Here is a 13,380-nt window from a genome sequence, read left to right as displayed (position 1 = left end):
CAATGCAGACTTGATGTCATATTGGAATAAAGGACATTTATTTATTCACTGTTCATTCATAAACTTCATTAATTATTGGCTGACACTAATGAAATAGCCCATCCACTTTTGCTATAGTACTCCATAAAATTTGCTATTCCAGGAGTTGATTTCAACTGAATTTCGAAATCAAGCCGAGACATATTTTCATTGATTTCTCTGGGAATAACATGGTTCTTACTGGGGAAGTCAAGTAAAAAACAACAACATTGTTTATGCTCTATGTAGCCCCACAAGAAAGTCTGGATAATAACGTTTGTTGAACATGTTTAAGTAACATATTTTAGTAGAGGTAAACGTAAATAGACATCAAGTAAAATTATGACATCAAATAAACAACCAAAAAACAACGAAACCAAACTCCTCTTAAATCTATTAAAAACTATCTGAGTCACACAATGAAGTCACCCGAATAGTCCCATATGTGTAGAAAATACTTCTTTTACCTGAACTTTACCAGATTTCTCCGAAAAGTACGAAAAAATACAAATACAGTACAAATAAATTGTGTTTGCGGAATATGGATTTAGTCTGTAAAATGCACCCATTTTCTTACTTACAATTGACTATTTGACAATGTTATCACTCTTGCTCAGTACTCAAATAGACCAATCACAGGTCAGCTTACAAACATCACACGGTGAGAAAAAGGTGAGCCAGAAGTGGTTACTACCTCAGCAACTCTAATGTAATTTCCAGTTGGCAGCAAGTGGCAAAATTGATTAAAGATGCATAAAACAGGTAGTTTTGACCATCTTTTCCCCCCATGTTCCACAAACGAAATGTTAATCAGAATACCATGTTTAAACTAGTGGGGGCATGCAGAACATGTTGTAAAGAAAAACATTGACAGGACTTCTCTTTCAAGTAATTAGTACACATGAAAGTATACGTGACTAGTGGCCATCTTTGTTGGGTTTTGTAGAAACAAAAACAAATATAACATTGTACTCGTACATGACATATTCTGTTGCCCACACTGCTTTCTCAGCAATATTATTTCATCTCCACTTATTAGAAGATTTTTTTTTGGGGCAAGCGTCAGTGTTTGAAACATGATAGATGTTGACATTGAATTTGAATTTGGTCCTGCCTCAAAAAAAAAAAAAAAAAAAAATCGGTGGAAATTATAAAGTGAAACCTGTTAGCCAATAGAACAAGGGGGTTTCCTGAGCAGAAATCGAAATGGAAGGAGAACGTTGAGAAATAATGGATGATTTGTTCCAATTTGAAGGTACAGTATTTATTTGAGCAGGTAGGCAGTATAATACAAAAGCATCCCCCAAAAATGATTTTTTCCCCACAAAATATTCACGCTGAATTTCTCCAGAATGCTTCATTGCATTTGACAAACTCAAGTACAACAAAGTTTGTGTAGCTAGTCAAAGGTTTTCTATTTTTGTAAGGATCTTTTTGTGAATGTGAAGCCCTTCCCACACAAAAATGTGTGTGCAAAGCATGTACTTAAATGAAAATGTTCTGCCCTTTATGTATGCAAAGAAAAGTTTGTGTGATTGCAATTCATAACTATCACGACTGGAAAATGTACATACAAATATTTTAGCCTTTGTGCGTTGATTGACAATGCTTCAAATCAACTTTTCAGGTATCTCATGTCCTACCATTCATTCTAAGCTTTCCTTACTCCTATTACTCACTTTCCCTTCACGTTCCCCCCGTTCTTCCACTTTCTCTTTTCTGAATATTCCAGCCCCCCCCCTCGACCTCCTCCCTGCTCTGCTCTGCTGGAGCTCAAATCTCAACCCCAGTCCCTGGCAGATGGAGGATAGGAGAAAGAAGCTCTTAACTAGCTAGGCTGAGCCTCTGGTCTCTGCACACCAACTGCTGCCTGCACACCCAGGGCCCCCCCTCCTCACTACACCCAGAACAGTTCCAACAGCCCGCCGCTACCTTCACACACTCCCTGTATGTCCCCAGGGTATGGGCTATTCTCCATGGGGCTGCTGCACGTATTAGTTCATATCTGGCCACACTAGAAAGGACAAGGTAACATGATAGATGGATGTTTTTTATTGCGATATAACAAAAGCAAAGCTTTCCAGGGTAGACACACTAGTTTAGGTGATGTTTAGATGTGGCGTTATGTTGGCAACCAGGCTATGTACTCCTGCTTTCAGAATACATTTGAGAAGAATGAGTAGGGTGAACAGATTTTCAAAAATAACAACTGGGAGAAAACACGTTTTCTGGATATGAAATATGGAATTCATTCTTATCAGAATCTTCTTATACGAATTTAATCACTAGCCAATTCTGGTGAGCGGTGGTTGGGTTATTTAGATCAGTGGTTCTCAAATGGGGGTACTTGAAGGAACTCAAGGCGTGCTCAAGATTTTAAATAAAACAAACAAACATGCAAACATCATTTAACTACAAATATTGAATTGTTTCAGGAAATCCAATTTCATTATTGTAAAAACTCAAGATTCTCCCCCATACTGGAACGGTTGGACCTAACTTGTCACGTGCCACCTCTCGTTACCTGTCCGGTTAATGATTTATTTATGTGAACACATTTCTACAATGATCCCAAAAGAGTACACTGAGTTGAATATTTTTCTGTGGACAAGTATTTATAATTATTTCTTTTTGAGAACAGGGCTGACAGTTAATGTTGATTATTTTTGTGGGGGACAAATTATTAAATAATTAAGTTAATAGCTGTCCTTAGCTGTGCTGGAGAACATGTAGCAAGTGCTCAGGACACAAAATCCAATCTCTCCAGCACTTTCTATACTGTATAGAGGGAGGGGGGCTGCCCTTGATGGGCCTCCGACCTCTCGGTCCCTAAGTCCTTGCACACTGAGCTTGTCTGCCCACGCATGCGGTTAGGCAGAAATAAACCTGCCAAAGTCAGTACCTCATCGAGGTGCCAGTGAGCGCCCCGGACTCTCCTTTTATCTGGGCTCATCTGGCCGCCGTTGCTTGGTCTGGCATCAGTGTGTGCACCAGTTGTGGTCCAGGGGAGAAACTGCCCCTCTGTGCTATTTGCAGCCACGTCTGTCCGAAGGAATCTGGCACCCTGACTGTCACACGGTGGCCATGTGTGTGTTTTTATCGCTAATCCTACCACAGGGATCCGGTTGTGCATATGACCAGTGTGCAGGATGCTACCCTGAGGCGAGCTGACATCGTCTTTGTAGACCAGACGTTGATGGAGAGGCTGCTCAAATGCTGCTTGAATATCAACTCTTCCACACATGCACGCATTCCAACAAATACGGCAGGGCCAAGCCAGTCACTGGGACTGATGTTCCTTTCAGCAATCAGAAGAATGACACTTACATCCCCCCCCCCGCCATCACGTCAGTATGTGGCCAGTCTGGCCATCAGTGATGGAGATGCTGTAAGTGACGGTGGTCGAAGCCGGTGGCCGCGGGGCTGCCGTGCCTGCTTGAGATGGATGTAGGGGCGCGGGGACACATGAGGCAGGAGGGAGCTGCTCGGCCTGTCAACTGGTTGTGACTGGAGCACGTCTGGTCACAGTTACAAACTGGACAGCTCTCTTTTCCTCTGCGGCTAGTGCCATCGTCCTGCAGAAAGGCACACGGTTATTTGCTGCCACACTCCTCTCGTGCAGCATATGCTTTAGCTGAAGGTCAAGAGATGTTCAGTCCAAACGCCTGAAAGAAACACCTCCTGTCCGGCTGGCTGCTGTAATTTCAGGACCAAACAAAGGATTGCCACTCAAAAACGGAACTATACTGGACTTGAAATTAAATTCGATATACTCTGTTGATATTTTGGGCCAAGCATATCAACTGCCAGCCCAGGTAAAATACTTTTTGGCCTACATTAATAGCTGCGTGGCAGTAATTGAATTAACTGATTCAGGGCCAGCCCGGTAAAATTTATTTTTTGACGCCTATAGCTGTCATTGGCATTGAATGAGTCGAACGTGTATTCCAAGGTATTGTTTCAAAGTAGAAGGATATACAAGAAACCAGACCTAAAGATAAACTAAACTTAAATAATATTTTCAGCAGTAAAATGTTAATATTTTGAGTATAGTTAAATTGATAACAACTCTAATACTTTTAAAAGCACATTTCCCGCTTGAAGTTGACTGGAAATTACATCATATACGTTCAAGGCTCAAGTAACGACCAATCATAGCTCAGCTGTTTTCTGGTTTTGGTCATGTGATGGTTGCAAGCGATGCCGTGATTGGCTGTTTCCAGAACCTTAAGTACAAGTGATGTCATTTTCACTTGACAGCAAGTGCAAAATCCATTTTTAAAGATAATATTTGTTCATGAAAATCAGTTATAAAATTGTTATAGAAATTATTATAAAAAAAATACTTTTTGCTCCTGAAAATGGCTAAATAAGTTGAATATCCCTTTAGTAAGTGATTTCACAGAATGTATACTTCCATACATAACCTTCTACATGCCAAAATTTTGTCAGTAAAATTTATGGTTTAGTTCTTAAAAAAATAAAGAAAGACAGGGATTGTTTTATCAAAAGATACAATCAGTTACTTTATGAAAAAATGTCCAAAATATGCAAATCCATACATTATTCAATACTACTCTTTTTTTCATAAACAATTGCATTGTATGGACAAACAGGAGAATGGCATTTGCACTTTGTTGCATCAAGAAAGTCATACACTGATGAAAAAAGTGACAAGGGGGTGAAAAATAAAATCCAGCACCCATTTCCGACCTAAATCCAGATCTCCACACAAGTGCAGGAAAATGTTTCTTGTTATATGCTGCACACATCCAAAAATGTTTCGCGGAACTCACAAAATGAAAGGAACTGAAAAGAAACAAAACGAAACATCGACTTACAACTAATTGAATGGTACATTTGTCACAGTTTGAGGGGATCTATATCACTTTTACTGGAACTAAGCAACTTTGAGGAAGGTGGCTAGCAGGAACCCTGCCACACAAAAATCTACAAATGTCCTGACTGCCATATGTATGACATATACACCATTTCCCCCTTTTACTGAAGACAGTAGTCTGATGAGACAAAAAAAAGGGAGGCTATCTATTTCTGTTCCAGGTGGACAAGAATAGCAATAAATGAGCTAATCAAAATAAAATGCTAATGCAAATGCTCGCTATCAGAAATTTGCATGGTTGCAATAAAAAGCAATCAGCTTGATAGTTCGCAGTTCCACAATGTCACGATCAGCCACTCAACAAACTAAACAATATGATATTGTTCAGACACACTTAGATTCATTACCACATCGCTATTCTTCACACACAAAAACACACATACACACACCAGAAACAGAAATATATTTCAGTCCAAATGCAGGCGAGCGGAGCCCATACTTTTGCGACACTAAGCCCTCGTCCTCACAGGAAATGTAGACTTCTATTACCCAGAACACTACAGCTTTTGTCCAATTGGAGCTACTATCAACAAAATCTGAAAGTTCTTAAGTGTTGCTTTAAATTATTGCACAGTAGTGAACTGAAAGTGGTTCCTTGTCAAAAAGCACCATTCACACAATATAGCTGAGAAAATACCAAGATGTACAAAGCTTTTATCTGGGCAAAAATAGGAACATTTGTTTTATTTAACAAATAATTCAATCAATATTTTTCCATTGTGCTGACGGCTGAAAACTTAAAAAGAAAAATATACTCAAGAAAAAGGTGTTTCCCAACTTTTGAGTGGTACAGTATATTTGCTCACTCGTGCGGATGAAAATATAAAGACAATATTTAAAATATGAAGGAGACAATGGATCTGATGCTGTCAAGCATTTAAAAGAATGAGGATTTAATCTCAAATAAAATTTCAGAGAAAAACATTCACCCAGAAATTCTTTTAATTCAAATGCATTGTGTTATTGTGGAAGATGAAGAGACTGATGTACATCAAGTGATGTCAGTCATATATTTTCTCAAACAGACTTTAACTGTCTTAGTTGCTATCATCATCTGCAGCTGCAGGCGCAGCTGGGTGCTTTGCATTTATGTAGTAGGCTAAACCTCAGTGGCAAACAAGTTACTTCTTAAAAAGTATGCACATCACTATACCTTTATAAAAGGTGCCATCAGGGCATTTATTTTAAACCTATCATTGAAACGACAATTTTTGCATGCGCTTCCATTTTCCCTCAAACCCACGAGAGTCTATCAGATTATTTCAAACACAAGTCCAAGAAGCCCAATGCATAAAAACAGATCTACGGCATAAATTTAGACATTAAAAATTTGATTAATGTGGTTTAAAAACAAATGACACTTTAGACTATGATCATAATTACACAATTAACACAATCACAATTCATCTGTTAGTCTGAAACGCCAAAATGGAATGTTTTTCTACCAATGTTAAAGGAATCAGCATGAATAGGATGACTTCAACCAGGCTGAGTGACTTTACTGTATTTGTGTCTCTAAAACAGAATGAGAAAGTACAACCTTCCAAACTGTGCCATCAATAGACTGTGAAAATACAGAGGGATGAGGCACACACTCAAGTTGGCCTATTTCAAGGTCCGGGCTGCAGGACCGACAAGGCCCTGAGTGGCAATGCATCTACTTGAAGCGACAGGAAAGTCCCCAGGCAAAAGGCGGAGGGGGGCGGCAGGCAAGCGGGCCCAGGTAACCTACTTGATGGGTGTGACACCTTCGCCATCCCACTGTAGAATGTTGCCGCCGCACGCCTGGCTGCCTAAGTTTACAATAACACAATATAAATTCACTTCTCATGCCGCCTGACGACACGTCCCCAAGAGCCTGTCCTCCCCAGCACTGTTGGGATCATAAATCTCCTTGTAGCTGTTCGCAGGCCCGCGTTGCCATCAGCAAGCGCTTGCCTTTAGGACCCACCTGCCGAGGAGGATAGTGGCCGCGCCTGTTGTCGGCACAGACAGAATTTGGCGGCAGACACATCCTCTCACATGCCTCCGTTTGCCCAATCAGGCAGAGGCGGGCCAGCGTGTGTGACATGCTCGGGGCCTGAAGGCATCGCGCTGTCTTCCCACATGCACTAACGAGTCAAACCTCACATCTTTCCGCAACACATCTGCGAGTGGTGCAGAGCCAGCTCTTGGCCTTACCTCACTCTGCTATAACAGTGGGCTGCAAAGTGCAGTGTTTAGCGCACTCTTGATTCTATATTAGCCCATTAGGAGCCACAGGGTGTTCTGCTCTTATAAGCCCATATGCATGCTCTTGAACACGAGTTGATCTATTGCGGTAGTGGGAAAGGAGGGCCCCGGAGTTCATTAGGCTGCCGCTCTGGAGAGCAGCCGCAGGGAAGTGCGCTTTAGCCAAGTGTTGCCAGGAGGCTGCAAGTCCAGTGGGGCCGCTGTTGATGTCCGCGCCGTGTTTGTTAACAGCCTGATTCCATCAAGTGGTGGAAAAGCAGCGCAGCCAAGTGAGAGGGCTGACCCTTGGCCCTTGTCTATTTTTAACAACGCCGCGTTTCAGTCAAAGGTAGCGGGTTTAGTCGAGCCGATGCGAAGTGCGAACGATGCTAATATTCATGCGCTGGTACATTTGGGAGAAAATAAATAATAAGAGATGCAAAGCAAAAGAGCACAAGATGTTATCTGACATCCGACTGTTATCTTCTCTTATATGCCCTTTATCTTGAGGGCAAACATCTAAAATGCACTTTCAGTTTTCATCCCTATACTCCCACAACCCTTGTTAATACATCAGAGAAGAGAAATACCACCAGAAATTAAGTTCTCATAAAAAGGAATGAGAAATGAAACCTGCTGCATTCCAATGGACATTCAAGACAAGCTTCACAACATAGATACCATGAAACTGTATTTTTTACACGCTCCAACACAACAATCTCATAAAAAAAATTAGAATAATGAAGAATAGTTGTGACGTATAGTAGCTATTGCACAGTCACCACTCAAATTTCATCATTCAGTATTCTGCTAAAAATGGTTCAAAACGAGGCACCGGATCTTACATACCTGTTACTTACCTAGGCACTTTGGGTCTATACATAAAATACGGTATTAAACATTTTCTTCATTCCAGGCTCCTTCACGTTGACTTGGCCATATGGACACTGCAGGAGAGAATGAAATAATGAAACGGTGTTAAACAGCTGCATGTGGAGAGCAACTTCAGTCATACAGGGGGTGAGGCAAAAACCAACAAAAAAAAAAGAACAGAGGACAAAAGTACAAGAACAGCAGGGCTGGGAAGACTGGATGGGATTTAACAGGGCAGGAGAGGAGAGGATTGTGGACTCACTAAGACTCATTGGGACAGAAGAGAACAATGCTCACATTGAGGCTAAAACCATCATGCAGTAATATTAATAATCAAACCAGAGGTCTAATTTACAACACAGATTATTCTTTCAAAGGGGAATAATTCATACTTTACGGCTAATTAAGTTTTCATATTTTTTTTTAATCCTGATGGATTTTAAAGGATCTGTGCTATGATGTCATATATATATATATATATATATATATATATATATATATATATATATATATATATATATATATATATATATATATATATATATACGTATATATACGTATATATACATATATATATATATATATATATACGTATATGTATATATACGTATATATACGTATATATATATATATATATATATATATGTATATATACGTATATATACGTATATATATATATATACGTATATATACGTATATATATATATATATATATATACGTATATATACGTATATATATACATATATATATATATATATATATATATATATATATATATATATATATATATATATATATATACACACACACACACACTCACACACACACACACACACACACATTTTTTTTTTTAAATAAACTCACCATACTAAATGAGATTTACAAGTGTTCAGAAAAAGCATAGGTTGGCAATCTGTTCAGGATGTACCCTGCCCATTGCCCAATAACAGCTGGGATAGTTCCAGCAACACAATCCTCGTGAAGATAAGTGGTTATGGATGGATGAATGAATGGATGGATATATTTTTAAACCCATTTGCCCATTCTACATAAAACACATATTGAACCACTATTTTTTTTGGCCCATGAACCAGGAAGTAGCCTAATATGCTTGATGACTTATGAACAGATGTATAAGAAAAACTCATTTTTTCTGTTTCTGGTCACAGCTGAGTGTTTATGTTCCAATGAGTGACATTCTATTTACTGAATAGTAAGTAGAATTGTACTTACTGAATAGTAAGTAGAATGTGACTCATTATGGCACACATGGCAAAACAATACTGAACAAACAACAAATCCAGTAGTGACTCTGGACTTGTGCAATGTACTGTATTTGTAGAACAAGATTAAAAGATAATTATGTTCATTTTGAAACTAATGGAATAATACCCGAAATGACTAAGACAACACAAAGTAGGACACAAAGGAGCTTACATGTCTGCAGGCACTGCCACAGCACTTCCCTCGTTGAAGGTGAGCATACTCTGTGAACACCTTGTACCCACTTGAAGGGTCGACATACACCTGCTTCTTTGCCTGAACATAATGAAGTTTTTTTAATGAGTGCATGACACAACATGTACATTTACATATGTTCCATTCATACAGGCAAACACAATGCATATGTTTACTACATCTGAAATTAACATAAATATACATATATATTCTATAAACAGATTGTTTTAGGGTTGAAGAGAGGTGGGTGCTGGGTGACCCCATGTCATTGAAAGAGATGTAAAACACAGCATCTTGTATGATACTACAAATTAATTGGCAGGTCGCACGTGTGTTTTTCATCGGTATTAGTAGTATTCATATTTACATGAGTTTAATCTACTTCAGTTAAGCGGGAAGAATATATTTCAGCCACAAGCACCAGCTGTTCATAGATGCAACCACCTTCTGCGGGTGAAAAACACCGAACTCCTCTGCCATCCCTCAGGAAGTTTCGAAAATGTCACCTCTCAGTCTGTTTCAAACTGAGCGCCCACTAGTTGGTGAGCTTTGACAGGCCACAAAGACAAAAAAGCCCCGGGCCTTTTGGTGACACAGCCTGTCATTTCACATGGCATTGCACGACCACATAGTGAAGCTGGCATGGCTGGGCCCCCTCTGCATTGTGCTTTTTCCCACCCAGGTCCTCACACCCTCCTCAAGTCTTGACCAACTTGCCTCAACTTCACTGCACTCTCAAGAGCACAATATTTACAACAGAGAGGCCGGGGGGTATGCAGATGCACCTATGCACGGCTTTCACCGCTGCACGCCTCACTGGCTCTGCGTGATGGAGAAGTAGAGACGATCTGGTGAAGATGAAGCATTTGACAAAAAATACAAAAATACCACCACCTTGTACTAGCTTGTGCTTAACTCATTCAAACCCAAAGACACATTTTAAATGAATTAAAAATGAAAGAAATAGAATACTTTAGTATTAAACTCACTAGAGTAATTGATTATTTTCGGAGTGCCTTAATGGTAATTGATTACCTTTGAGAATCAAGTATTAACGTAATTGATTGCTTTATGTGCCAGTACTTACTGCTAAAGTCGTAGATGACTTTAGTACAGTAATTTAATTTCTAAAATAATTCATCACGTTCAATAATTTAATACCTAAAAGAAGCAATTAATAACCCTAACGTAATTGATTATTCAGTACTTTGGTACCTACATTAATTACTCTGGTATTGAAGTTAGCTAAGCAATTAATTAATTACATCAGTAATTTATTACTTCAGTACTTTCGTACCTAAGTAATCTAGTACTTAGTCACCTAAGTAATTAATCACTTTAGTACTTTTTCTGATGAAATTACATTAAAAATGTTTGTTATCTACAGGGTACGCAGTACAACTTCCAAGGTTAAAACAGAAATCCTTTGGACATTGTTCAACTTCTGATTAATTCAGACTTATAGTTTTCTTATTAAGAAATAACAGAGAATCAAACTTTACCCGCTCGCAGATAGTTACCAGGCCGCGTCTTATTTGGGACTTGAATGGACAAGGAGACCAGCACATAGACACACACATGCACACATACGAATTGCAAAACATATACAGCAATCTGCTACCACCCACACTAAAACGATTATCTTCTGAGAAGCAATATTATTAGTAAAAATATTATGTGATGCTGCAAGAAGTGAGCATATTTACTCAATCATACACAGCAGAAATGTGCGTGAGTACCATAACTGCAATCACAGACCACCTTCTCTTTGTAACTTGGTTTTCAAGTTGAAATAAACAAAATATGCCAGTGCATGAAAAAAGAAGCAGTAAACAGAACATTATAAGAACAATAAAAACAACCAAACCTGCAGCTAAATTTGCAGCTCATGCCACGATGACTTGGTGTCATCTTTTGAAGATAAAGCTAATTTGACAAGAGACATGGACATGAAGAAAATCAAGCTGTTGTGCAAGATACTGCATGTCGTCAAAAACAAGGACAACAAACCCGTTTAATTATTTGAACAAATAGCACCGTAGTGATGAAATGGAAAGCATGAAAATGCGGACAGTTTGAAGTGGACTCACCGAAACATGAGCTGGTAGTCCTTTACTTGAACGAAATTTGTTCAGACTGTAGTTTAAAATCAACTGTTGTTTTCCTCTTTATTAGTCAGTGAAACTTAAAAATGTTAAAATTCAAACATAAAAACTTTAAAATCTTAAAAATTCTAAGAGGTTATACCTGATAAAGTGGAAAACAACAGTTGATTAGCTCGCAGTTAGCTAGCTACTGAAAAAGTCATTCAGCCACCAGACCAAAGGAGCAATCAAGCATGTCATCTTTACTTCATCATTTACATTTGCAGGTAGCAAGGATGTTTGTATGCAGGCTCATATCTTTAGAACAAATGCATTTTCATTTACACTTTATGAGTTTTGATTTGGAGAAGTCTAGATTTAGTAAGATCTTGGTTTACATTTTTTTTGTATTGTTGTATTCATGGTATTGTAGAATAAAAAAAAAAAAACGATCTGCAAAAAGAACAAATCAACACCTGTCAAAACAAAAAACAGTATTTCAAACAATAAAATGACGTGTGAAAGACATATTGGATTGAGGGAGGATTCCTACTTGAGAGTTCATTTTTAAGATTCCAAACTTTCTTGCTTGAGGTCATACAAGTTTCAACAGCCTACAAGTAATATGTGACTTTGGAGGGATAGAGAACTGCTTCTGTACAATAATATTTGCAATAGACGTGATAGTCACACACGTTTCAATTGGCATTAAGAAGGTAAAATGTCCTTCTTTTTTAGAGACAGTGTTCCCTCGCTACTTCGCGCTTTAACTTTCGCAGCCTTGGTGCGTCATGTTTTTTCGATACCGACGAACCGCGATAAACGAGGTAACACTGTATATTGTTTACATCAGGAAACAAATGTGCACAAAAAAATTTCACTGGTAGTTTCCCAAAGCAGTTTGTTGTTAAAAGCACATGTATATCAATTCCATAATGTGCAAAATAAATGTACACACAAGATGTCCGCGTTCACTGATGCTATTACCTGACACGCATCTGTATGGATTTTATGAATGAGCTGCTCCTCTTCTGTCAGTTCACTTCTCGCTTGTTGGGTCTCGATTTTGTTTTCCGATGTGTTTTTAAGTTCTGCCTCGCCGCAGACTTCATGGCTTCGCAGTCGTCTCGAGCCGTCCACATGCAGTTTATAGCTTGCCATTATTGTTACAAGTTCTTTAAACTGGACGTGAAAGACAGTCTAAGTGCTGAGCAACAATCTACTTTTAGAACGTTGGCAATGCATTGTCAGACATTTAATACGCGGCTATGATCAACATAACGTGACTTTAAAATCTAAACTACTGACAATCTAAGACTATCTCAAATCTCGCTTTTCCAACTTCTTAAATTTTGTCGACACGATTTGTCTTTTACTTCACCTTCTGGTGAGGCGCTCATTGCCAGCCACTTCCTGTTTGGAAAACGCGTCACAAGCACGTGACCATTCGTTCACAGCACCCCCTCAGGCTTCTGGCAATACAATTAAAAGCAGTCACTATTGTGTTGTAAAACGGGTGACTGATAAAGATAAACGTTAGATAAACATATATTACATATAAATTACTGCAAACATCCATTCATCCATCCATTTTCTGAAGTGCCTCTCCAAGTGACTTCGATTACACAAATACGCATATGCTTGAAGTGAAAAAACAAGTTTGAATAGAAAACTCCATACAGGAAGGCTAAAACTGAGATTCATCCATTTTCTTCACTGCTTATCTTCTTTGGTGTACTTTAGCTGAGTTTGGGCAAAATTCCAGACAATATATTGTCAGAAGCTATCAATTAAGGCATGTCTTGTATTGTTTTTTTGTTTTTGTTTTTACTCCT

The 13,380-nt window shown here is 38.7% G+C and overlaps 1 protein-coding gene across 1 annotated transcript; it reads right to left on the bottom strand.

The window, feature by feature from the left end:
• Positions 1 to 16: 16 nt before the first annotated feature.
• Positions 17 to 12,947, bottom strand: c10h1orf53 (chromosome 10 C1orf53 homolog). Its single transcript, XM_088425476.1, has 4 exons — positions 12,533 to 12,947; positions 9,441 to 9,542; positions 7,990 to 8,076; positions 17 to 3,593 (listed from the first exon to the last, which is right to left on the bottom strand). Exons 1-3 carry the CDS (start codon positions 12,704 to 12,706, stop codon positions 8,005 to 8,007), a joined length of 348 nt encoding a protein of 115 aa, XP_088281602.1. The 5' UTR covers positions 12,707 to 12,947; the 3' UTR covers positions 17 to 3,593; positions 7,990 to 8,004.
• Positions 12,948 to 13,380: the final 433 nt, after the last annotated feature.

Source organism: Hippichthys cyanospilos, chromosome 10 (genome assembly GCF_059441005.1).
Source record: "Hippichthys cyanospilos isolate Australia breed blue-spotted pipefish chromosome 10, RoL_Hcya_1.0, whole genome shotgun sequence".
Lineage (NCBI taxonomy): Eukaryota > Metazoa > Chordata > Actinopteri > Syngnathiformes > Syngnathidae > Hippichthys > Hippichthys cyanospilos.
The sequence above is the reverse complement of the archived record's forward strand: the minus strand, read 5'-3'. Positions and strand labels throughout refer to the sequence as shown.